Source organism: Erpetoichthys calabaricus, chromosome 17 (genome assembly GCF_900747795.2).
Source record: "Erpetoichthys calabaricus chromosome 17, fErpCal1.3, whole genome shotgun sequence".
In the NCBI taxonomy this organism is placed as follows: Eukaryota; Metazoa; Chordata; class Cladistia; order Polypteriformes; family Polypteridae; genus Erpetoichthys; species Erpetoichthys calabaricus.
In genome coordinates, this window is record NC_041410.2 from 76,776,165 (window position 1) to 76,803,753 (window position 27,589).

At 37.5% G+C, this 27,589-nt stretch overlaps 1 protein-coding gene across 1 annotated transcript; it reads right to left on the reverse strand.

The window, feature by feature from the left end:
* On the reverse strand, window positions 1-27,589 carry nox5 (NADPH oxidase, EF-hand calcium binding domain 5). Its single transcript, XM_028823184.2, has 15 exons — window positions 27,470-27,589; window positions 21,383-21,533; window positions 18,815-19,025; window positions 14,588-14,822; window positions 14,165-14,318; window positions 13,869-14,044; window positions 13,603-13,785; window positions 13,069-13,201; window positions 12,855-12,991; window positions 10,550-10,594; window positions 10,338-10,462; window positions 10,178-10,262; window positions 9,797-9,896; window positions 7,426-7,592; window positions 1-273 (listed from the first exon to the last, which is right to left on the reverse strand). The coding sequence occupies exons 1-15, from the start codon at window positions 27,587-27,589 to the stop codon at window positions 142-144; spliced, it is 2,154 nt and encodes a 717-aa protein (XP_028679017.2). The 3' UTR covers window positions 1-141.

Below are 27,589 nucleotides of genomic sequence, written 5' to 3' on the forward strand. Positions count from 1 at the left end.
ACTAAATTCCAGGTAGCCTCAGAGGGCAACAAGCTATTGTTAAAAATGTGCCTTAGACAAAGAGTGTCAACATTTTGGAAAAAAGTAATAAGCCTTTGAAGTTCAAGCCTGAGTGTGCTGATTGTAAGATCACACTTGTGATTAGAAGTTTTCTTTATAAAACTTGAAACCAAACTGTTCACATTGAGCCTTGATGACCTTAGCTAGGGCTGGCGATCCACAGAAGAACACATGCACTTTGCCCTTTTTTTCTTCAGCCACTTTCTGAAATACCTGGAAGACACAGAAGGAGAAGAAACCAAATTTAAAATATTTGATAATGGTTTGTAATTTGCTTATTGCTTCTAAAGCAATAGCACATAAAGAAATTTATTTCATTCTAAAGTAATTCTACACAACATGGTGGTAATTCCATAGGGTTGCAGTTTCATTGGAACAAATGATCAAGTAACAGGATGGTTGTGCGGCCAGAGATTAGGAAGAGAGGTGAGGAGAGTTTGGGAGTTTAGTGGAAAGGCAATTGTGGGGGCTTGAGGCACTGAAGTTTACGCTGTTACCCAGTAAGTCGTCCCACATAATAGACAGTCACGAAACTATTCAGCCAGATTTGATGGTTTATCTAGGGTTTGATTTGGTTTCTGTTTATTTTATTCTCTCTGCTATCATCCCTCCTTTAAATATTACATTTAATTAAACCAATTTCACAAAAATTTGGTGCTCCTTGCTCTGTGTTAAGTAGTCACATAGAATGCCTCCATTACATCATATACAGTGCATCCGGAAAGTATTCACAGCGCATCACATTTCCACATTTTGTTACTGTTAATTTATCCATGATGCACATTAAGCTTATTGGCTTATAGTTACTTGGATCTGCCTGATCATCCTTTTATATAACTGGATACTATTTGGCAATTTCCAGTCCTCAGGAATTTCACCAATTAATTTAAATCAACATACCCTTATTGAAATTGTATCTTTTGTTGATGTTAAGGTTGAAATCAAGAGGAATCATGTTTGATCTATTTTTCACTTTTAATAAGATTTTGTAATTAACAATATTTAAGTGAAGAACTAATATATTATATTAAGGAAAATAGTCAGTCATTGTCCAACCCGCTATACCCTAACACAGAGTCACAGGGGTCTGCTGGAGCCAAACCCAGCCAGCACAGGGCGCAAGGCAGGAACAAACCCCAGGCAGGGCGCCATCCCACCGCAGTTAAGGAAAATAATGAAGAAAAGATCAATACCTTTGTTGCACAAGAGTGCACATCGATTATAACTGCATTCATATTTAGCCAGTCACATTTTAGACCATGCACAAAGGTAATTTGACTTCACCCAACATAAACCAAAGGTATTGTGATTGGCCCAAAATTAAATCAACTGTTTCTGAGCAATTTACTTTAAGATTTTTTGGGGCAGAAATAACCAAGGTCCAAAAGAAAATAACAAAGGATCTGCAGAATCTTATTGTTGGTAGGTACAGATCAGTAATAGTACATTGTTTAGAATTCATTTTATACAGTATACCGAGGAACCCCATAAAGCCCATCAATAAGTAGTGAAGGAACTCTGGCACAACCAGAACTTTTCAAAAGTTAGGACATCGTTCCAAAATTGTCGATAAAATTGCTGTGTGGTAGTTGGTATATGATATTACAGGCACTACTGTTTGAGAGAGGTGCAAGTAAGAATTTTACTCCAAGGCTTACATATGACTGTTGGAGTTTACATGTTCACTGCTTCCCATACTTTTGTGGGTTTTCCGATGGGTACCCAGATTTTACTTTTACATCCCTAAAGACATGCTGGTTAGGTTGATTGTCAATTTCAAATCAGTCATTGTATGTTGAGTGTATGGAGTGGAATCTTATCCAGGGCTGTTTCCTGCCTTGTGCTCAATTTAACTGGGACAGGCTGCAGCCCTCCATGTCCTTGAATTTTCTTGGAGAATGATGGGATATGATGATATGTATGCATAATAATAAATTTGAAGTTGCACTTTATTGTGGAGTAGCATTCCTCTTGTATTCACATACTTTAATTTTTTGACATTAATAATATTGAGAGAAATCTGAAATCATATTGGGGTAATGTTAATTAAGTGGCTGTTAAACAAGATAAAAACAAATACTAAATGCACTGGATTTTATAAAATGTAATCATCATTTAACCTTTGTTAACATGCAGCTCCAGCCGTTCTGAAAAGCAGAAACATGAGAATGTAGATATCTATCTGTATGTTTGTCTTTGTGCATTGTATGTTTGTATTACTAACAGCGCTTTTAAAAGTGTGCTGTCCAAAACTAAATAAATCCAAGTCGTTTGTCAGATATAATGGAGTCTTGGTATATCTGATACTTCAAAACTGAAAAAGGTAGTAAAACTATCATATCTGTACCTTACCTGTCTGTAGTTGTGAAGTTCAGTTGTTCCACTTTGGGAAATTAAACACCAAACAAAAGTAAAATTTTTTTATGTGACAGAGTTAAATTATTTACAATATTCAATTACACAGACATTCCAATTGTATTCAGCCACAGGTTAAGAAAACAGCAAACAATTAAAATTGCATGTAACAGTCTTAGCTCTACTGCAATGTTCACATGATTTTTTTGTACATTTCAAAATCCTAAATAGTAGGAGGCCATGTATATCAAAAAATTAATTCCTTTGCCCTGGAAGTTCCAGCAACAAGGGAATCATGACCCCATTTCCACACTGCAGTGCCAAACTTATCAGCCACAGAAGTAGGAACTATACTCCTCCTTTGTGCTTGATATGTTCTTCAGAAGTTAAACTAACAGGTGCTAGTAACCTATATCTTTAGGAAACTGGTATTAGACTCTAATCATTATATACTATAAAAAATAATATGCCATATATATATATACACTATACTTTGCCACACATATGTGGACATCTCTTCAAGATATTAAATTCATGTATTTCAGCTGCACCCATTGTTAAAAGGTGAGTGAAATCAAGTACACAGCAATCTCAATTGACAAACACTGCAAGAAGAATGGGTCATACTAAATAGTTCAGTGACTTTAAATGTGGCACTGTCATAGCATTACACTTTTGCCACCAGTTAGTACTTGAAATTTCTGCTCCATTAGATCTACCCTGGTCAACTGTAATTGCTAGTATTGTATTATGTAGAAGTGTCTAGGAGTAACAACAGCTCAGGCACGTAGAACATAGAAGTTGCCTATCATCTGCTGCATCACTCACAAAAGAGTTCCAAACTACTTATGAAAGCAACATCAGCACAAGAACTGTGTGTTAGGAGCTTCATGAAATAAGTTTCCATGGCCAAGCCGTGGAAATGGATTTGAGTGATTAATCATGCTTCATTTTCTTGCAGTCTAATGGACAAATTTAGGTTGGGCAGATGCCAGGAGCATGCTACCACCAGACCACAGAATGCCTACTATACATTTAGTAGAGAAGGGATAATGATATGGGGCTGTTTTTCAGGGTTTGGGCTAGGCCCCTTGGTTCCAGTGAAGGGTACTGTTAATGCTACTGCATACAAAGGCATTTTACTCAATTGTGAGCTTCAAACTTTGTGGCAAAAGTTTGACGGGGCCTTTTTCTGTACCTTCCTGACTGTACCCCTAAGGACAAAGCCAGGCCCCTTAAGACATGGAGGAACTTCAGTGGTCTGCACAAATCCCTGACCTCAGACTTATTGAACACCTTTGGAATGAACCATAGCATCCATTGTTAGTCAACTCTTTTCATCTGATCTCACAAATGCTGTTTTGGTTCAATAGACACAGACTCCAAAATCATTATAAATACATTCACCACTGTTGAAGACATGTAATAGAGTAAATGTTAAAATATTTGATATCTCTTGCCCTACATGTACCTTCGTCACCTTTCTTTGGCATCCTTGTGTATCTGAACCTCTCTTGACTGGTGGTCCCTCTCTTGAGCTCATTCCTGTAAGGCCTGCTTCTCAATCTCTGTCATTTTGGGGTGCCTTGCTTGCCTCTTGTCCACTTTTATACTTCCAGTCTTTGAAGGTGACTCTCAGAGTGCCTCCTACGCCTTTACTTCTCCTCATCTGTCTCACACTTGCACTTCCTTATTTGATTGTCACCAAAGCCAAACTGACCAATCAGATTGTTCTTAGGGACTGGACACACACAGACTTTAGTGTTTTATTATATAGTAGATGTATTATATATACTGCATACTTTTTGTTTTTGTTTAATCTCATGAATAATAAGAAATTCTACAATTAAATTAGCTAAGAATTATAAAATATACCTGTCTTTAGTTAAGATACAAGTTTAAAATGACAAATACAAGTGTTTTCCCTCCTACTGGTCTGTATTTCTACAAAACAGTCTTAATAGCAAATAACTCTTTATTACCAACATTTCTTGGTAAAAGACACATTGGCTATTTTTTTTAATGAGGGACTATTTGTAGTAACCCTGCTCCCCACACCTTCATCTGACATATACACTTTGATACCAAAATGCAAATTGGCATCTGAACATCTTGAAAAATAAGAAATTGAACAATTTCTAAAAGAACCAAAATGCTTCACATGTCCTTTCAAAATCTGTTTACATTTTTTTTGGTCTGGAAGTGGGTATAGACAAAACAATTATGCTAACATTTTGAATTAGTTGTCCATAATAATGAAACATTTCAAAATACTTCACATAAATTTGGGGCTGGAGGATCAAGTGCTGCTTCCAGCTTACTCAGATACATAATCCAAGACAGATTAGACAAGAAACTACTTCAATTTACAAGTCTCCAGTAAACTACACTTTCATAATTTTTGAAATGATTACTTATTTTTTAAAAGCTTCAAGAACTTGCAAGAGATGATCATTATAATTATTAACACATGAAAGTCAATATAATATAAACCACCACCTAAAAACAGAGAAATCACAGAAATATTATTAACTAAAAACTGAAATATTCCTAGCACATTGGATAAACCAAATGGCATTGCTTGCTAATCAGTTTATTTTAATTCAATTTATTATTATAATTTTTCCTTCAAGTACACTAAACCTGATTATAAATACAATATAAATACGTTTTAAACAATTCAAATGATTCAGAAGGAAAACAACAAACTCAATTCATAATGTCCTCTAGCAGTATTAAATGGATTTTTGCTAATACTTTCTTTTCACATACAAACAAGATGCAACCCTGTTTTTAAGTACAATTTTAGTGAAAATGATACATGGTCTAATTTAATTTGGCAAAAAATGTGAAGTTTTTTAAATCAACACATAGCCTAAAGAAACCATGTTTTTTTGGACACAAACAAAAGTCCAGCCCCTACAGAAGAGCTAAATGAACATATAAAGGGAATTTTTCTAATGTTCTTGGACCTATTTGTCTATCTTTTATTTTGGGGTCTGATAGGGAACCCAAACAAACTTCAGGCAAAGGGACAAATGGTAACAGTTCTAGGGCACAGGCACTCCCTGTAGTGGGGTGAATAGTGAGGGTCAATGATTTCTGATAAAAAAGGTATCAGCATACTCTGACTAACAGTTAGGTCATTGAAGAAGTGGACAATGAACCATTGAAATTGCTTTTATGGGAACACAATTTGTTCTAATTAATCATGCTTCTTTTGCACCAGTCATTAAAGGACTTTGTGGTGCAAGCCATGGAAAATATGAAACCAACTGTTGATTCAATCATCATAAAATAGAATATTTTATATTTGAAATTTTCATTAAAATATATATGTTCAGTTTTCATGACACTCTCAATTAGCACATAACTGAACTGACCTACTAATTGGTAGCCTGAATCCTGGTTTAATGCTTGTTTTGTGTATCTGTGTATTAAATATTTTAAAAAGCTGAAACATTAGGAATTGTCAGAATGTAACTTCAATAACTCTGGAATTACTAAACAATCACTAACTGTTTGAGGTCTTGCTATTCTACTTATTAAGATAGTAAAATGTCCATAATAAAAGAAGAGTCCTTCGGTCTACAATGTCTTCTGCTTAAGGTTAAAGGCTATGTCATGACAAGTCAGCTAAAACTTCAACTTCTTGAACAGGCTGTTATAAAGTGGTAAGGGCTTTCGATTTCCACCTAAATACAGCCGTTAGTGCTTTAAAATTAGTTATGAATTTCTGCTATTGATTTACAGCATTTTCCTATTTTAGATTTAGCAATCTATTTGTTGCCATTACTTTCCTCTCAGGCATTTTAGACTTGGACAACATTGAAGAAAACAGTTAAAGTAAATACACTTGAATGCATATTATCAAATATGACCCTCAAACTCCTGCTACTAATGAAAAAATGCTACATCTGCCTGCCCAGAAGCTAAAAAACATATTTACTCTGATGTTTGAAAAAAAGTACAAATAATAAAGGTCCATTGGAGTAGAGCTTATGATTAGCCTTGCTAAAGCAACAGACATCTCTGGAACCTCTGCTGCCAATGTAGTGGCAGATTATAGGACTACATTTTAGAGATCAGCTGTTACATTCATTTAAATAATTTCTGTTATTAGTAATTACACATTTATATGTTTGGTATTATTTCTAAACTCTTTATAAGTTATGAATAATTTACTTTCTATGGTTGCTGCTAGATTTACTTTGACAGAAATGTTTTCCTTATTGCAGTTTGCCAGTTGAAAGGTGCCAGTCAAACCTAGTAAACATTTGGGATGCAAGACGAATCCAGACCACCTGGAAATTAAAATTTCATAAAGTCATTGCAAGAATATGAAAATTCAGTCCTAATATGGACTAAGGCAGGATTCAAACCATGTCTCCTATGTTACTATACAGTTAGGGATTCATCCCTGGCTCATGTATGTTGACACATCACAAACAAAATGGCATATAACAGAGACATAGCAACTGGATGGACACACTACACTGTAAATGTTAATGCTGAATACATCCATTAGAGAGTAACTGCATGACAGACAGAAATCAGCTCATCCACCTTAATAAAAGGACAAGTGTCTAAGTATCTGTGTGTCCGTCAGGTTGCTACAGTATGTCTCTGTTATATGCCACTAGCTGTGCTATCTGTCTAAGATGGGTTGACTTTGTCTGTTATAACTGACCATGGACCCCAAGAGGTGTATTTTCTCCAGATGTGCTACTGACAATAGTTTTTGTTTTCTTATCCCCCATTGTCAACTGGCTGTAGTTGAACAATTATTTAATGGACAGATACTATTAGGATCCCTTTATGATAATCAGTTTAGAGATGCTTTGTCTTCCTATGTATCTTTATGTGTACTCATGATGTAATTAGTGGTTTGTAACTTTTGTAATAGCACTTACCTGTGAACTTGTTACAGCCCTTAAGAGTACTATACAAAATTAAACTGAGTTGAATTGAATTATTCATTAAGTATGTCCAAATTTGGTGTCTACCTACCTTGCTCCAGTCTGGGCGGCCTGGCTGGGTGCGGGTTCTCAGGCCTGTGATTGAATCACGCTTTTCCTTCTTTGCCAGCAGGTCCAGGGCCATTTGTAGGCCAATGGCTTTCATGTCATTTTTACTCAAAGCTGAAGTCATATACATGTGCATCTCAAGGAATCGGCCTGTGGAATCAACAAAAGGAGCAACCATATCCATTAATCAGTAAATCTTCTGAACAGTTCCCCAACAATTAATCTATCCACCTGAACCATAAACCTATAAACAGTACTCCAAAAAAATTATCTACTATATATTCAACAGAATCGATATATATAATTCACTAAGCCGGAAGACAAGTAGCCACCCATGGAAAGCACGCCGGAAGGGGCGTGGATTCACTAAGCCGCCGACAAGTAAGACACCCATGGTGCACGCAGGAAGGAGCCACGCCCACCAACTCTAAGACCATTGGCTACGACGACAACTCGCAGAGCCACGCCCACCAACTCGGACGCGATGCCTTGGAAAACATGCCGTCATTTCTGTTTGTCTGTGCCACACTCCACATGCAGCTCTGAGCCACGTTGACTTTTCATTAGTCAACCTCAGTGGAACCTTGGTTCACACAGAGGCAGCGCCAAAGAAAGACAGAGGCACACACAGGCAGCCCGAGAGAGAGAGCCGCGCACACACAGGCAGCACAACAGAGAGAGCCGCGAAATCCTTTAAAACTGAGGTTAAAACACAATGAAGGAAGCAGTCTTTAAAAACCAATAAGCCCTGTGCCTCTTTTTCATTAGCGTCTCACCTGCTTCACCGCCCTGCAACAGTCGAGACGCTTTCTCAGCAGCGGACCTTCTCTGTGCCTTACTCCACTACTGTCAGTCGCCTGATTAAAAATGGTGAACTCCTGCAATGTTACTATCTTGGTTGGCTTTTACATAAAGTTCGGATTTGTTCAAATGTTTCTTTTTTTCCCCCTGTGCTTAAAACTCATTTAAAAAAAAGTGTTTATACAACTGCTGCAATGTTACAGAGAGAGAGGGCTCGCGTGCTTCTGAGAGACAGATGGGGAGGGAGCTCGCGTGCTGCTGAGAGAGAGCCTGCGCTTGCATCTGAGCAAAGACAATTTCCTGTTAGATTTGCCTTTGCAATGAAAATTAATAAGGCACAGGGCCAAACTTTCAAAAAGATGTGAATTTATCTGCCAAAACCAGTTTTCAGTCACGGACAGTTGTATGTTGCTCTCTCCAGAGTTCCATGTTTTCATTCACTTACTGGTATGCCTGCAGGAACGCGTGCAGCGAGCGAGAGAGAGCGAGCGACACACACACGCATACAAGCGCGCGAGAGACAGAGTGCTGGATGCATAAGAATAATAATACTTTATTACATTGATATACCGGTGTTTTCAGTATTCAAAGCGCTATCCACACAGGGAGAAACCAGGAAGCGAACCCAAAATCTTCCACTGTCTCCTTACTGCAAAACAGCAGCACTACCATTGCGCTACAAGGCAGTTAAAGAATGCACCGGCCTCGATTTTGTTTTCACTTCTGTTTACAGCGATCGGGTCGTAGCGTGCATTATTGCAATGTTACTTTTCTTGGTGGCTTATTACATTACGGATGTTTCACATGTTAATTTTTTTCCCTGTGCTTAAAAGACATTAAAAAAGTGTTTCTCAACTGTGACTCCGGAACAACTCAGTAAGCAAGCTATATTAAGCGTCAACAACGAATACTCACCACACCTTAATGAACAAGTGCTGAAACTTATCCCTACCGACGAAGTAACTTTCACCAGCGTGGCCTCCATCGTCACAGATGATCCCGCTTTCAGTCACGGACAATTGTATGTTGCTCTCTCCAGAGGTCCATCTTTTCATTCACTCACAGTGGTATCCACAAACCCACCCCATTTGGACAACTGTGTCGTTCAGCAAGTGTTCACCCATCAATACATAATTATGCGGCGTATGTTACGCCGCGGGTTGGCTAGTAATATATATTCTTCTAAAATGTGCCAGCAGTGAGTTAAAGCACTTCATGATACTTCAAAAGCAAGTCACTTTAGTTCTGAATTTTGCCTGAATTTAGCCACCTGGAAAACTTCAGGAGCGATTGAATATTTCTACTCTAAGCCATCACTAGAACTCTCTGTTAAAGTCTTACTCTCTTTTGTAGCCTTCATTGTAACAGGTTCTGTGCCAGTTTCACTCTGTCCATTTCCACTTTTTCTAGCAATCCTTGAGGCTAACATTTTAAAGGTTAAAGTATTTTCCAGCCTTACATACCTCAGATTTCTAAGAAGAATCTGTTAGAAAAACACAAATACTAAAACATATTGTTTCAAGATGACAGTAGCCTTTCCAAATGAGACTTGCCTTCAGGTTCCTCATCTGCCTGGTCCATCTCAAGTTTGGTCAGAAGACTTACAAACCACTCAAACGATTTCTGGTCTCGATTGATCCAAATAAAATCCACCTGAAATTGGAAACAACAGTTATCATGTCCATAAAAGCAGTTTCTTTTCTTTTAACACATCAAGAGTTCATTTGTATACAGATATTTAATGAAAACAATATTCATACCTTGTAAGTCATGTAGATTCAGAACATCTATGGCCATTAAATAAAAAAATAATCCAACTGTAATATCCAAAATTAGTCCCAATTTTTTTAAGAAATGTTAAAGACTCTGTGAACCTTTTCTGTCCAGTTTTGCCCACCGGTGTCACTGAACTTATTGTCCTCTGTGAATCTCACCTTTCTTAAATTCATTTCATGGTCCTTGAGGTTTTCACACCAGGAATAGTTGCAGCTGGGACAATTTTGTTTGCGCATGCGATACCTGCAATTACAAAATTCCTTTAGTTTCTCCTGTATGAAAAATGATGAATGAAAGAGTAAACTAACAAGTTCTTACAGATACATGATGCTCTGCAGGATGGAAGCAAAAGGAGTAATGCCAATGCCAGCTCCGATCAGCACAGCATGTTCTGATGTGAAGATTCGCCGTGTTGGGGTTCCATAAGGGCCATCCACATAGCACTGGTGAAAAAGTCAGTCACCAGTGAACTGAATCGTGTGTATAAATGGCTTGTTTGGCATTCATAACAGAGGAATACAATAACTCACCTTGACATTACAAAATCTCTGATTTTCATTTATTTTGAGAGATATCTGCATGTAAAGAAAAACCTTGTGGTTATTTTAAAGCCTGCTGAACAGAAAGGTGGAAGTTCCATATATTGGCACAATGTACTGTATAAGACAGCAACATTAAAGGAAGCATTAAGCCATGTATTACAGCAAGCAACAATCAGTGCCATCTTTCACCTCTTGCAGCTGAGGGCACTCTCCATTCTCAGCCTGAACCATGGCCTGTGGTGATCCTCCCTGAGGAAGCCAGTTGATTTTGTAGGATGTCAATTCAATATGCTTATTCCTGTTGGAAGCCACTGTCTCATTATGGTCCATGAAATTGAAGGGCCATTGCTGTCATGAGGAGAGCAGAGCATACTTTAATGTGCCAATAAGCCCATCATACTACGCATCAAATTCAGTATGCAACATTCTCAGTCAAATATCTACCCAAAATCTGTTCTGGACTGGGTAGGGGCTCTGAACTAGATTGGATAGGACTAGATGGAATATGGTGCATAAAGTGGAAATAGTCAGTCAGTCAGTCAGTCATTGTCCAACCCGCTATATCCTAACACAGGGTCATGGAGGTCTGCTGGAGCCAATCCCAGCCAGCACAGGGCACAAGGCAGGAACAAACCCCGGGCAGGGTGCCAGCCCACCGCAGGGCACACACACCAACACCAAGCACACACTAGGGACAATTTAGGATCGCCAATGCACCTAACCTAACTATGGGAGTAAACCGGAGCACCTGGAGAAAACCCACACAGACACGGGGAGAACATGCAAACTCCACGCAGGGAGGACCCGGGAAGCGAACCCAGTTCTCCTTATTGCGAGGCAGCAGCGCTACCACTGCGCCACCATGCCGCCCAAAGTGGAAATACATCTTGGAAATTTTAAGCATGATTCTGTGCCAATAAAAAGTACTCATCCCCTTGTAGGCTTTCACATATTAATGTTATATAACACTGAATCACAAAAAATTTCAAATGGATTTCTCAACACTGATCAACAGAAAAAGTCTCTTTAATGTCAGAGTGAAAACAGATCACTGTAAAGAAACCTAAATTAATTACAAATATAAAACACAAAATGATTGACCTCATAAGTATTCACCCTCTTTAATTATGACCCCCCCCCTAAATCATCAGTGGTGCAGCTATCTGGTTTTAGAAGTAACAGAATTAGTTCAATGGAGTTCACCTGTGTGTAGTCAAGGGCTTCTGATGATTACAGTATAAATGTACCTTATCCGGAAGGTTCAACCTTTGGCGAGTCAGTATGGTGGCCTAACCTACACACGGAAGACAAAATAAAACTACAACCAACGTTGTGAAAAGGGGATTGAGAAGCACAAGTCAGACAGAGAAGGAAGACAAGAAAATATCCAAGTCTAGAGTTAAATCAGTCATTATTAAAAAGAAAGAGACAGGAAACCTACGATAAGTATAAAAGAGTTACAAGATACAAATTCAAGAGACTGTTCAGACAACAACTGCTACCCGGGAGCTGCACCAGTTGTAACTTAACGGGAGAGTGGCAAAGAGAAAACCACTGTTTAAAAAATGCACAGAGGCTTCCAGAAGGTGCACATGTGACACTGAAGTCAGCTAGAAGAAGGTTCTATGGTCTGATGAGAACAAAACTTTTGGCACACAAATAAACATAAAGATATACTGCAAATTACTACAAGTACACCATCCCCAAAGTGAAGAACGGTGGTGGCAGCATCATGGGTGAATGTATGGATGCTTTTCTGAAGCAGGCCTTGGAAGATTTGTGAGGGTAAAATAAGTGAAATACTCATATAAGGGAGAGATTACCCCAAACATGAAGCCAAAGCTACACAGGACTGGCATAAAAACATCAATGTGAATGTCCTGGAGTGCACACAGAGTTTGGGCAGCTTTTATAAAGAAGAATGAGGACAAATGGCAGTGTCCAGAAGTGCAAAGCTGACAGAGACCTGTGCACAAGGCTGCCAAAGATACGTCTCCTAAATACTGACTTCAAGGTGGTGAATACTTATGTAGATTAATCATTTTTTGTTTTATATTTGTTATTAATTTATACCACTTTGTAGAGGTCTGTTTTCACTTTGACATTAAAGGGTCTTTTTCTGTTGACCAGTGTCAAAAAAACCAAACTAAATCCACTGTGATTCAGTATTGTCTAATAATAAAATGTGATAACTTCCAAGGAGATAAATTCTTTTTATAGACATTGTAAGGAGCAAACCTGAAATAGAATAAAAAATGAAATTCAGAGAGTGGAAACCATCACTGTCACTGACCTGGCTCTGCTTCGGCTTGTTTTGTAAGCTCTTTGTGAGCCTCTTGGCTTCTGGGATCATCACCTGTGGCCGTCTGAAGTGCTCATAGAGCCTATTTGTCCACTGGCCGAGTGACCGGATATGAAGCCACAGTGTGTCTGTGAAAGGCACTCAATTACAATACAAACCTTGAGAAAAAAATCTTATCACAGTTCTGCAACCTTTTTATGCTTACCTTGCTGCTCAGGTGCACTGCTAATGGTAAATGGGTGCCATTCATACTTGGCTATCACTGGGATGTTTATATAAACATAATCTCCAGGTTTGAAGTGGAAAAACTGTGGCCTTTTTATAACAAGATGGGTTACCTGTAAATGGAGACAGGACAAAAAGGGACAATGGGTTTTAACATTGGAAAGTCATATAAAGAGCATTTGGTGGGGTGAAGGCATTCTGAGTGATTTATGAACATATGCCTATAAGTATCTAAATGAAAAATAGGCCTTGGATTAGCGCAATTGTGTTCAGGTTATTACTGAGGAGAAAGTGTAGGCTTTACCAGGAACACCTAGTCCTGGAGCACCTAAACGTTGCTCTATGTGAAGAATAAATTAAAAATGTGAATGGTATGTTCTGCTTGCTCCATATCTGGCCACTTTACAAACTGCATTTGAATAGCGTCATTTTTGTGTTAAATAAGATTTTGCTTATAAAGATCCAAGGTCTCATAAGGTGCCAGCATGTGTGACTCTTCAGCAAATAATCCTACCTTAGAGGGCAACAGATTGACTTCCACAATATAAAGGCCTCCAATCCGAGACACAGCCAAGCCAACAATTTTTTCCAGTAAGAAAATCACTCCAGGGACAACAAACCACTTCCAGAAGTTGGGACAATGCAATATGAGCAGGAGCCAAACCCATATGTAAGACAGGTGTGTCCAGTAAAATATCTGCAAAGCAGGAAAGCATAACTATAATCAAAGATGTCACAGAGTTAGGCAACTAATTGGCTTGAAAATAATCATCTTTGCACCTCAAAGTGGCCACTGCGGCGAACAAATGTGCTTGAGCAGACGAGCATCAGAATGATGAGGAGCTGCAGGATGACTCCAGTGATAGATGCAGTGCCACTAATCCAGCCAATTCCTGGTCTGGTGGTCAGAAGGTATTCCCAGAACTGGAAGCTCATTGGGTTCTTAGTCAGGACCACTGATCTCGACATAAAAGAAGTGCAACAGTATGCCATGACAAGAATGCAAAAATGTATGGGTTCTTTTCACATATAACACATGCAGATTCACAAGTTCTACTGAATCTTTAAAATCTTACCAAAGTTTGTTACATGAGCAGCTGTATGAACCACTGTAAATCCAAAGATGGCATAACCCACCAAATGGTGGAGTATCACGTACTGATCTAAAGGCAATATCCTCACTACCCATGTTGCTCTGAGCCACGTCAGGCATCTCCGTAGCATCAGGACCTGCTTACACAAGAGAGAGCTAGTGAGTGTAGCTATAACTATAGAATTCCTATTGTTCTGAGAGATGGAGCCCAGCAGTCGTTCTAACAAAAACAGACCAGGCTAACTCCATAAACTAAGTAACATTTGAAACATTGTGGATATGCTTGTGTCTTTATTTGTATATTTGGGTATATATGCTGCCCAGGAAGAACACTCTTTGGCAGCTGCATCTTCATTTCATAACCTATAATGATCCATCTTTCTTAGCATTTGGAAGTACCACCTACTACAACGAGGGCACAGTTGAAGTTCAAGCATTGACCGCAGCCCTTAGCTATCATGATCCAAATCCCATAGGCAGTGTGCTTCAGTGCAGCAAGTGTGAAGAGCAGGATGTTGAGGCATACGTAGCAGCAGAGGAAGAGAAGCTTGCGACTGTTATTGTGCCAATATGCTGGCGTCAGGTAGCGTGGAGTCTGTCTCTTCCTGTCTATATTTGGAGGTTTCAGCCAATTGGCAGCACTGCGGGCAAACAAGAACACAGAAAGCTTTAACTCTCGATGTCCAGATAGACTGACAGCTTGACATCATGCTATAGAACAGCTTTGTTCAGCAGAGGTCTGCATAAACCAGTTTAGAATTGAAAAACTCACTTGAAAACACACAGGTACAGATTCACACATGGATAGGATCAAAGGTGATAACATTTCTAAGCAGGTAGTCTGAATCTCCAAATTGATCGTGGGGCAGAGTGAGGTGTTTACCTGTGGCATTAGGTTAAATTGTTGGTATACTTTTTTGGAAGATGTTTGCACTGCACTGCTAATATTATAGGGATGGTCAAAGCCAGTTGTTGCTGCTATTAGTCAGGATAAGAAACTTAAGCTGTATATAGATTGTCACAAATATATGTTTAGGAGACAACTTCTGGTCTTGTTGACCGGCAATACTTCTCCACGCCGAGGGTAATGCCTTCCATCTCATTCTATCTGCAAATTTGGTGATCTACAGTGGGCTGATGAGTGATGTCACTTCCGGTTCCTGCTCACCTGGACCTGGGTCTTCCGCTTAGCACAACTCATAACCATTAATTTGTGTTTATTATTTTTTCCTGAAATTATATGGGGTTATCTTTGGTGACCCAACTCTTTATGCCTTGTTGTGTTTTTCATTTACAATACTGTATATATGCACTAGGGGGTGGCCATGTGAAAAGAAGAAATGCAAGCAGAAAAAGCATAACCAACTTGTGGAGAGAGTGCTGCTGAGGGAATTACTGTGTGAATGAAGAATGAAACGAATTGCAAAGGGGGATGAGTATAAGAATGGAAGAAGTGTTTCTCAGGTTAATAGCTGGCAGCAAGGAGTTGCATATCATGGAAAGCAGGTCACCTGGGGAGTACAAGGAGTATCTGACTCTTTTACATTTAAATTGGGGTTAGGGATTCAGGAAAAAATAGTGCCAGCAGAGAAGTTTTTCTACAGGATTTATAGAAACAGTTCCTGACCTCAAAAGACGTTTGAAGGATTGCCTTGGAAATAACTTCTGAGGGGTTTTAATGGACATTTCCTGCCGGAGCCCCAGTAAGAATAAAGTCAGGAGTTAAGCTGTAGGCAAGCAAGAGAAGGGTGACAGGATCATTAGGTGTTTGTGTACTATAAGATGAGCAGGTGGACAAATCACCACACCAGGCAGTGGTTCTGAAGCCATGGAGGGAAGACAAGTGTAGTTATGGACTTATTATTTTGTTTCTACTTCAGTTGTGCTTACCTTTCCTCTGTATTTACATTTATCTGTCTCCATTAAAGTAAATGCTCATTTTTTAAAATCCTTTATTCCTTTTAGTCTGGGTAGAGTAGTGCTATGTGAGTGCACCCTATGTATTATGTCCTGGAGAATAAAATTATTTTTGAAACTACAGACTGCATATATTAAGTTTTAATTTTCCTCAGATGAACCATGATGAACTATAAAGGAATTCAATTAAATAAGGATCTTAGGGGACCCTTAATGCAGTTTAACTAACTAATGTATGGAGGCAATTTCCATTAAAGCATTCTCTCTTGTTGACTAATAATTTAGTACTTAAATACATTTGTACATTCTTCCTGTATTGTACTAGTAATACTTTTTAGTACTGTATTGTACTAGTTATAAATTTAATTAATCTGTTTCTTTTATCTAAGGAACTTACAGTGTCTTTAGTTAAAATGGTCAGACAAGTTATGTTCCTTAACTAGCTATGCAACCTGTCTAAGACAAGTTGAAATCTAAGCAATTAATGTAGACCTCAGTGTTAATGTTTGCAGTGTACCATGCAATACATATGTCTCTATTATATGCCATTTAGTATGGGATTCCTGAAAGGAGTGTTAATGTTTGTGATGAGCCATCTGTTGGAATTACTAATGTAATGAAATGTATTACTAAAAATGTTCATGATGCGCCATCTTTTGCAATGACATAGAAACCACGGGCACACAAAGACAGACACTTCTGCTTTTATTGAGGTGGATGGTAAAAAGAACGGCACAGTAAGAGATTGAACAAATATGTACAGGTTCAAAGCCAGTTACCACCAGAACAGCTAACCAATCATAGGTGTGTAATGTCACATCTTCTGGAATGCCATGTGTGATTTTAACATAAATAACAACCTCTCAAAAGGACCGATACATGCAACGTCAGAGAGCAAGACACGTCAGAAAGAGAGACAGAGAGAGACAGAGACCATTTCATCCAGACGTCAGAGAATATAACTTATGCATTACACCAATTGTTGAATCAAGAAGCCACCCAGGACAACATCCACTCTTGACATTGATGATTTTCAGTAAGCTTTCTAATATATTTCCACACTTTGCTATCAATTATATTTTCTGTTATGCTTTCTTCTATAGGTATTATTATACCTTAAAAAATACCACGTTACTATTACATTTCTGTACTTTGTCTTTAAATCTAGAGTGATTGAAGGAATGTAAAACACTGTTGGTTGGTAAATGGCACGTAACCAAATAGTGTATGAGCCTTCATACGTCTCAGGGACACCTGTATGTTGTTAGCACTGGAGACAGTGAGTTTCTGTGTGAAGTACCGAGGAGTGACAGGCATTGTAGGCATCACTCATACATATTTATGTGAAAGGGGTCCTAGGTGGAATACTGAAGAGTGACTGGCTATTAGGCATCACTCATAGATAATTGTGTGAATACAATCTGAGTGTATATCTGTGTGTATGTTAATGTTAAGGTGCGAGAGATTCAATTATCAGAAAGTCAAATAACTCAGCTCTGCGTAGAGCAGATCATCCCACAAAATTTCTCTGCAAAAACACTTGTGAGGGATGCTACAGAGTCCCACGATCATTCTAAAGGAGTTATTGAGCTTAGTAGCTGAGATTTTAGGAAAGGTGCATCAATCAAATACATCAAGTGTTCTGCATAAGACAGTCTATATTAGAGGATGGCATTAAAATAGCCATTATTCAAAAAGAACCAAGTGAAGGCATGTTTAGAGTTTGCCAAGATGCTTTAGGTGAGTTCAATTCAATGTGGGAAAGGGTTTCATGGTCAGATGAGACCAAGATAAACCATTTCGTGGTGAGATGAAACCAAGGTAGAATTTTTTTGCCAAAGTGGTATGTGTTGTGGATATGTAGCACTACCCATACTTCAGAAAGAAAAACCCACTATACCTTCAATGAAGTGTGGTTGTGGTGTTAGGATTATGCTGTGGAGCTGCATTTGTTAGCAGGGACTGGGCATCTTGTTAAAACAGAAAGTATGAATAGTAAAAAATACAAGTAATTACTGCAAGAGAACCTGGTGATCTGAAGCTTGAGTGACAGTTCATCTTTTGAATGGACAAAATTAAGTAACTTTGTCAGTAAGCTTGGAGTGGCTCAAGGACATAAATCTGAATATCCTACAATAGCTCAGTCAAATCTGTGACACTATTTGAAAATTGCAGTGCACAAGCAATAGTTGACTACCCGAAGCACCTAAAGAAAATCAACCTGGAAGAATGGACATTGTGAAGAACTGGTACATGCTCAGCCAAACAGGCTTAAAGATGTTATTGCTTTATAATATGCCTCTGCAAAATATTAAAGATTGGGGATTGAATACTTAAACAATTACCATACTTTATATATTTTTTTCCTTATGATTTGCTCTGAATGTAAAGTAATTTTCAGTTTCTGTGCTTTTAAATCAAAATATCATAGGAGACTAAATTTCAGTTGAGGGTTTGTTATTCTGTAAAATTAAACAAACTGGTCCACAGTCAGCATCCTACTTTTATACTGTATATATTTCATTTACAGCATGGGGTTAGATACTTGGCATGGGTCACATACTGAACTACCACTAAGAATGAAACTAGAAAACTTATTTTCTAAAGTTGACACTAAGTAATAACAGGATCAAACCCAAAGAATTGAATCTGTATGACACTGTGATATTACACGATCGGTCTCATTCGTTAATTTAACAGAATACTCATTATTTACCTTATTGTGAGATTTTCCATGACTTCAGGAAACTTCTCTAGTTCTGCTTTTAGCTCCTCAAATGTAATAGAGCCACTGTTGTCTCTGTCAGCAGATTCAAAGAGGGCTAGGGTCAAGTCATCTAGCTTTTCCTCTGGCAAAGAGATAGCACTCTCCCTTAAACAAGATTTGAGGACTGTTCGCAGTTCATCAGGGTCAATGGAGCCACTGCCTATCAGAAACGAGACAACTATTGTCAAGAGATGAGGTGGGAATTAAGCATTACAGAACAGATAGTTTGAGAGCTGCTCCCAAAAAGAATAAAATACAGTGGGTCTAAATGAGTAGAAGACTTACCATCAGACCATCCTGTCTGTTCACGTTGTAAATATTCACTTGGCTATACTTAACCATTTTTTTAGGCAGCAGGCTGAATGTTATTCTTTTGATGGACTAACTCTAAATTTGGTCTCCTATGCTTTCTCACAGATCCTCCTTTGAGGCATCTTTTAAATTTATGAATCTGCTTTCCATCATTTGTAAAACTGCATGGCATGTGTAATCGTGCTTACCTTTCCATAATGGTTACTACAAATGTAATTTTTTGCTTGGATGCCAATGGTGTACTTTCTGAGTGGTAGTCCCCACGATTATAGCAGTAGAATAGTATCAAATATGATTAATATTGTCTCCCAGCAATCATACCCAATTTCAAAAGCATTGCAATAGATTTAATTTGGAGACTGCCTCATATCCACCTGTTGTGGTGTGAAATTTTGCATATAAGTTGATAAACATTTTGTATGTCTTTATTTGTAACATATAACACTAATGCCTATCATTGATAAGAACAGCAATGTTTAGATGGTTAAGAACCCCTTCCCCCGTTTTAGGAATAAGTCTCTTTGTAATTTTACGACAGGATTGGTGGAAGTGCAAGTGATTTTCTGCGGGACTCTCTCAATCAACCCCCACAGGAAAGCCAGACTGCCTAGCTGGCAAGCTTCACCTTAACACATGGTTTTGGGGGGCAGGTGTGAAGGTATTCTATGCCCCATTGATCTAAAGTATGACTGTTTGGAATTGGCTTGTATCAGAAGCCTTTAAGTACCATGACGTCCTATTGGCTCTAGGGGTTGGACAGAAAATCTATAAATTTGCTTATTTTCCCCTCTCTCTCTCTCTCTGACCAACTGATGAAAGACCATCTCACACACCATGAACTGAAAAGGACAACACAATGAAGAGCACAGCTCGGCAGCCATATTGAGACAGGCATGCGGCCTGTTTTGAAGAAAGCTGACCAAAATGAGGACTTAACTAGAGACAGTTTAAGTAACTAACAAGTCTGTGTGCCGCCTGAAACTACACATCAACATTTATCAGGTTATATGGTTGCCAATATTCAAATGTACTTTGCATATTATTATTTATGAATGTTAACAATAATACATTATTTAAAGTGTAACTTAACTCCTGCTTGTCTTTTACTACACCTAATTCCCTGAGGTTATAAATGTAGAAGGGAAGGTGAGAAGAACTTATATGGTACAATACCTTATGAACAGTGGTAAGTATGTGAGATCTGAGGCATTCTGACAAAAGCTACATATTAATAATACAAAAGGGGACCAAGACAAAACACCACCCAACATTTACTGATCATTTACAACATGATCCTTTCCTTTTGGAGCATGGCTAGAAAACATATTTCCTGTTGAGAAGAAAGTAAAACAAGTAAATGTCAGCTTAGTTAAGACAGGAAAGTAATAACTTTTTTTCTTTTTCTCAAGTAATTATTCTCTTTTGATGAAAATGACGCTCCCAGCACCATATGGGTAAAGTCTGAAGCTCAACTGCTAGAGGATACATTCTTCTAATTTCCCTCTGATAAGCCTTTAGGCATTTTAGAATGCAACACTTGTTAATTGCTTAGGAACAACAGCACAGTCAATTACTAAAGTTCATTCCCATGAGAAACTGTCAATCTGTTATGCTGGATTGCAAACTAGGAAAATTACGACCATCTCGTTTACATGTCAAATGTAAATGTTTATAACAAAATGTTTTGCAATACGGGATAAATAATAGTATTAATACTAATATTAGAAGCCACACAGAGCTGCAGTAGTTAGAGCTATAGCCTCACAGCTCCACACAGCCCAACACAAATTTAGAGCTCACCACAGTCACTGTAAGTATGAGTTTTCCCTCCTGGTATTCCAGATTCCTCTTTCTCCTCAAAGATGTGTTGGTTAGGAGGCTATTTGACATCTTTAAATTGGCCCTGTGTGGATGTTTATGTTCACTGAAGTGGACTGGCTTTCAATACAGAACTCGCTCCTGCTTTGGGCTTGGTGTTGCTGTGACAGATGCTTACCACTTCTGTGTACTAAGCGTATTTGGAGAATGAGTGGATGAAACAGACTTCTAATCAAATTATTGACTGCTATACACAAAAACACTAATTTCTTTATTCAAATGAAGAGAAATCCCATAGCCCCAAATATTAAAAAAGTTTATTTAACCTCTTTGACTGCTCTGTAGTGCTCTGAATATAGTAATTATGTTTAACTAAACTACGCATACCATCAACATCATAGACCTGGAAAAGGAAGTGAAGCTTGTCTGTCTCACTCCCATGAATGAGGAGGTTCAAAGCCTTGAGAAGCTCATCCAGGCTAATGGAACCGCTTCCATCCGAGTCAAATAATGCGAAGAAACGTTCTGCAAAGAAAGACTAGACAACAAAAGATTGTATTGAATGTGAAGGTAGTTAGAAAACAAGGCAGTAAAAATGAGAAAAGAAGTTAAATATACATTTATAAATATCTTTCTAATAGAGAAAGTTTTCAGAATAAAAGACAACCATGCGATCTTTTGGAAAAATAATGAAATTTAATGAAAATAATGAAATAAAAAATCAAGAAAGCACCTAGAAACATGTAGGAAATGAAAAGGCACTTGTGAAAACAATGACAATTACAGAGGTTAAAAAGGACCTTCTCTGAAGAATTTAACTATGCAAACCATAAAAACCTCCACTTTGCACCAGACTTCTTTATTAAATGAAAGAGGAGCATTTAATTGTAAACCACTCTTACGTACAAATTTAATTATAATAATATAAATGATAACATTCATATAGACTACTACATTGGTTTTGTGGTAGTACAGATGTACCGGCACATAGGTCATAACCAGGCATAAGCTCAAAGCAGGAAAATCATAATGCCCACGAACATCAGCCCTAGAGTTAGAGGTGTCCGATAGGTACACCTAAACAATGACATTGATGACTATACGTTGGCCGATAGAACTACTAACTCTAAAAAAAAAGGACATGGCAGTAAACTTTTTCTCTGAAGGTCACAGCTCTAGCTGTGAACAAGCTAAGTGGGCCTCACATTCAGAAATTAACATGTTACCTTCAAAAGAACAAAAGAACATAAGACATTTGACAACTGAAAGGAGATCAAACAGTTCATTAAGCTAATAGCTAAGCTGTCCCAGTTATGCTAGGACAGTAAATGTTAGGCTTTCACCTAAAACAAAATATATATTTTTATTTGATAATGACATAAATATTTATTTCATGTTTTTAGATCAAAATTTCACAAAAAGCTCCAATGAAAAAGAACACTAAACAAACGGAAACTAAAGCACATGTTTACAATGAGTAAAAATAACCTCCCCAAACACTGTCTGTTTAATTGATAATTACACGCACACTCTACAATTTATTGAACAGCCTTCTACATTAAACTGTTCACTTTTCATAAATAATAAAATCTTCTATTAGTGATCTATTTGATGCTGTCTAGAGGAGATAATTTTTTATACTCAAGAGACAGGAGACTGACGGCACCTTAGAGTGGTGATTGCAGATTAGCGTTTGTGAAATGTGCTTGAAAACATGACTTGATTTGTCACATACCTATTTCCTAATTAATAAACACTGAATACGTCAATAAACGGTTACTGCACTTACTGAATGGTTTGAAGACAGACTTGCACTCAATGTTCTAGCAGTGAAATGCTGTATATGTGTGTTTATAGATTTAGATGGAGAATGAGAAAAATGCATAAAAAAAGAAGACTGCTTGCACTTCCAATTTCTTTGGTGACATTTTCACTGTGTTTTAAAACGACCAGAAAAAGAAAGCACACTTGATCAAACAACTGAAAAGTAATGGGAGAACGGGATGGTAAATCAAAATTCAGTTGAGCAACTGAGCTGCACTCCGCATAAAGACTCGCAATCACACATGATTTGATATTGTTTGTACCCACTTCAGACAAAAATTTCAAATGAAGTGCTGATGAAACACTGTAAAATGTTCTAATAATCTGATGTGTGAGACATACAGATTATGAGGGGATTACGAGTCTTTACATATAATGAAGTATTAAACATTCAATAAACCTAAACTTGCACAGGAATGACCAATGTAAATGGTTTATGATTGTGTGTCAGTATCATCTAGGAACTTATCCAGCTACAAGTTTACGTGCAGTCCTCGGATTGTAATTTAATTGTGTAATTAATAATTTACATTTATTTAGCACTTTCTAAGCTACTCAAAGCACTTTACATAAACAGTGGAGAACCACTTAAACCACCACCAATTTGTAGAATCCACCTGGATGATGCAACAGCAGCCATTAATGCACCAGTACACTCACCACACATTAGCTATTAGGTGGTGAAAGAGTGAGAGTGATAGTTAGCCAGCACTGGACAGGGAATGATTAAGACATCAGAATGACCAGGCTAAGGTGGGGAATTTAGTCAGAACATAAGAAACACCCTACTCTTTTCAAAAGATTTCAGGGATCATTTTTGACCACAGAGCATTTTGATGTCTCATGTCACTGCACTGGAACATTGGGATCTACACACAGACCACAGGATAAGTATCCATACTGGTCACACTAACTCCTCTACGAGCAGCAGCCCAAGCTTCTCCAGTTGGAAATCCCACCCAAAACATGTCCAGGCTGAAACATGTTTAGCTTCTGGTGGATTACCTGTTTTGAAGTGCACGTACAATGGCCGCTGGACATGCAGGTCCACAGCAGTGACACAGAGTCTCATACAATTTGTTGCCTTCTTTCTTACAGATAAGAGTCCCTGCTGGGCATGTAAATAAGGTCCTGACCAGAGTTAGAGTGGATCAGCTTGTTATTGTCCACACGTGAATGAATAAGGTTTTTAATAATTGTCTGTCAACATTACAAGACACTTACTATATAAGGAGTTTGGTAAAAACCCATGAGGCAAAATTTTCCTTCAAAATTCTGCCTATACTATGTGCCAATCTAGACAGGACTGAGAATAACAGATATTTAAACAAGTGGCATCAGATTTTACAGAGACCCAGGTTTATGGGTCAATGGGATGCCTTATGAATCTAGAAAAGATTGCATTTGACATTAGAAAGGCACTGATGTATTGAGCTGGAGTATATGCAGATTTGTTTAAAAAGGAAGGGAAATTAAGAAAGGCTTGGTTTAAATAGCTTAAAGAGGGGTCATCCACAAGGGCATGGTGTAACTGATATATAGGGTATACCTGGGAAGGATCTCGATGTGACACAGCTTCTTCATAACATCTTACTTTTCCACTTTTAGAACAGAAGAAAAAGACCCAGATGATGAAGCATAACCACATCTCTAGCACTGACTATCACTCCACCCACTTTGATCCTTCCTTATAAGAAACTACCATAACAAGCATTCATTTTAGACCAGGGGTCACCAACTCCGGTCCTGAAGGACCACCGTGGCTACAGGTTTTCATTCTAACCATTTTCTTAATGAGTGACCTGTTTTTGCTGCTAATTAACTTCTTTTGAACTAATTTTATCTGACTTGCTCTTGAAGGCTCAGACACCTTAATAGTTCCTTTTTCCTTAATTAGCAGCCATACAATAACGAGAGATAAAATCAGCCAAAATAGGACCAGCAAACTGTGTCCATCATACAATATCTGAAAATAAAGAAAGATGAAGGTCTCGGGAATGTTGATCTGCTCAGGTCCTGAAAACATTTTAACGGTGCTCTTAGAAAAGAAAAAATCAACAATTTCAAGAATTGTCTGCTAATGCACCACGAGAGCAGCAACAAGCCACAGAATTAAAGAGCAGGTTTAATTAACTACAAGAATTGGCACCTCATTAAGCAACTGGTTGGAGTGACATTGGATGGAGTTTGAGGCCCTGACTTAGTTGGTCTTCTGTTGGCTCCCTCACTTCACATTTCATTTCTGTTTGGATGCCATTTACGGAAAGAAATGAAGCAATTCAGAAGAACGGTGAAGAAATTCAGGAAACAAATCTTAAAAAAGCAATTCAATTAAAGTGAATACACAAGACGTTAATTAGCAGCACAAACAGAGCACTCTTTTAAAAAACAAAAAGGGTTAGAATGAAAACCTGCAACCACGGTGGTCCTCCAGAACCGGAGTTGGCAACCCCTGTTTTAGACCATAAGCTGAAGGAGGCACTTGAAGGGACTCCAAATGCCATCTACTTTTGTTATAAAATGTACATAGCCATTACCACCTCCCCTGTTAAATAACTTTTCTATTTGTAGTTTTACTGTACATAGCTTAAATTAAATTCAGAATTATTGTGGTTAAAGAAACTTGACTAATTTCAAATGACAGGAATGAGTTTCACGAGTATGTGTTATTTAGAAAATAGAACTGAGATTGAAAAAGCATACATGAGTAGAAAAAAGACTTTAAATAACTGATTCCATTAAATATCAAATAAGCCACATCTTAGTAAGGATATTTAGTTAAGAATAGAAAGGTACAAGAATGGAGAATATGTTATACAGTAGATCAATAAACAACTAGGAATTGAAAATTATCGTCATAAATGATTTTAGTAACCCATATGTAAACTACCAAAATCCAAGAAATAGTAGAGCATAAGCAGTGTATTTCATAGACACAATTAATGATTACTTTTTAATTAAATGTATCAAAGCACTAAAATGAGTCAAAAGTTGTCTAAACTTAATATTCTGTAAAAAAAAAATCAAGATAGAATTCACAATACACACAAAATTGAATCATTAGACTCTAGTGATGTTAACATAACATGTTTCACCTTATTTTAGTAGAATATACTGGTAAAAACTAAAATGTTTAAAACTGTATTTCAAACTAGATCAATTCTGAAAGACAGTGACAAGGCACTCATAAAATAAATGAGAACAAACTTCGACAATGCTTCAAAATCAAAAATTTGAAACATTTACAATTACAATATACAATTTGGCACTGAACAAGTACAATGATTAGGAAAAAATATGACTCAGGCTTTATAATATCTATAAGAAAATATTTCCAGCATTAAAGTTTTTGAGCACATAACAGTAGCATTTAACAGAAAAATCACAAATGTTAACATATTACACATTGGTTTAGCAGAGTAAATAGGTAAACAACATGTACAAATTAGATGGAAGGGTAATATCTAGTTATGCAAAATTAGCCCTATTTTAGCAATAAATAAACAGCCCAAAATAAAAAATAGTATTAGTACAATAAGATGAAAATATGATACAGTATATATATTAAGAGAATGGCCTGTTCACTTTATACCTTTTTAAAATTTTAACCTATAAAAAGGCCCATGATATGTCAGTGGACAGACAAAGGGAATCCTGACATCACAAGAGACGATATGGAGACTATACAGAGTTCTGTGCTGCAAGGTTTTTAATGAGGTTCAAACTAAATATCCCCTCAGAACTACAGGCGTGGTAAAAGTCAGTTAACAAGGGTTTAACCAGTTAGACCTGAATATTAATAAGAAATAAAGACACAAATCTGATTATAGTAGGGTGTACAATATTTTTATCCTGATTTGCAAAAACAATGATGATGTACTCCATGACAGGCTAATCATAAAACAGCAAGGGAAGAATGCAGGGTGAGGTCTGCAGAATTGCACAAAGACAGTGGGTTATTTTTTTTGGGCAGTGATTATTTTCCAAATTAGGCGATAGGAGCTCACTTTCCTATATTTTGAATTTCTTTGCTTCTAATGTTGTGCCAGATTCACTGTTTAGTATGTCCATTGATGGCCTAATTTCCTATATTTTCTGTGTCTAATACTGACACCACTTTCTCTAAAATTAAAACCCATGTTTTAAAATTATTTCCAGCAGACCCCCGTGACCCTGTGTTCGGATTCAGCGGGTTGGAAAATGGATGAATGGATGGATAATTATAATACAGCAGCCAATTTTGTTATAATTTCTATTTCTAATATTTTGGTTCATTTTGCTGTATTTTGGCAACTTTATTTTGGGCTTGTATTATTGCATTATTTACTTCTAATATGTTAGGTTTCCTGTGGTAATGTATCAGTTTATTTTGCAATATTTAGTGTTTTTGATTTCTAATTTTGGACCACTTTGTTATATTGTCTATTTGAAATGTTGTGCCTCATGTTCTTTTATTCTCAAGTTCTCCTTTTGAAACCCTTTTTTCTATATTCTTACCTTGTACAGATTGGCACCTCTTTGTTATTGTTTCATTTCCTAATATTTAAATGCTGACTGTTGTTTTCTCATTTTATAAATGTTGTAACAGTACTTTGTAGTATAACTATTAACATGCCTTGACAGGTGAATATGGTAAACGATTTTACTTGCCTCTTTCACTTTTAGGGCTGTTTTAAACTCCTCCAGGTCAATTTCTTTGTCATCTCCAGCAATGCTCTCAAACTGCTTTGTGACCCAATCTAGCCACCGGGCATCTTCGTCAACACTCAT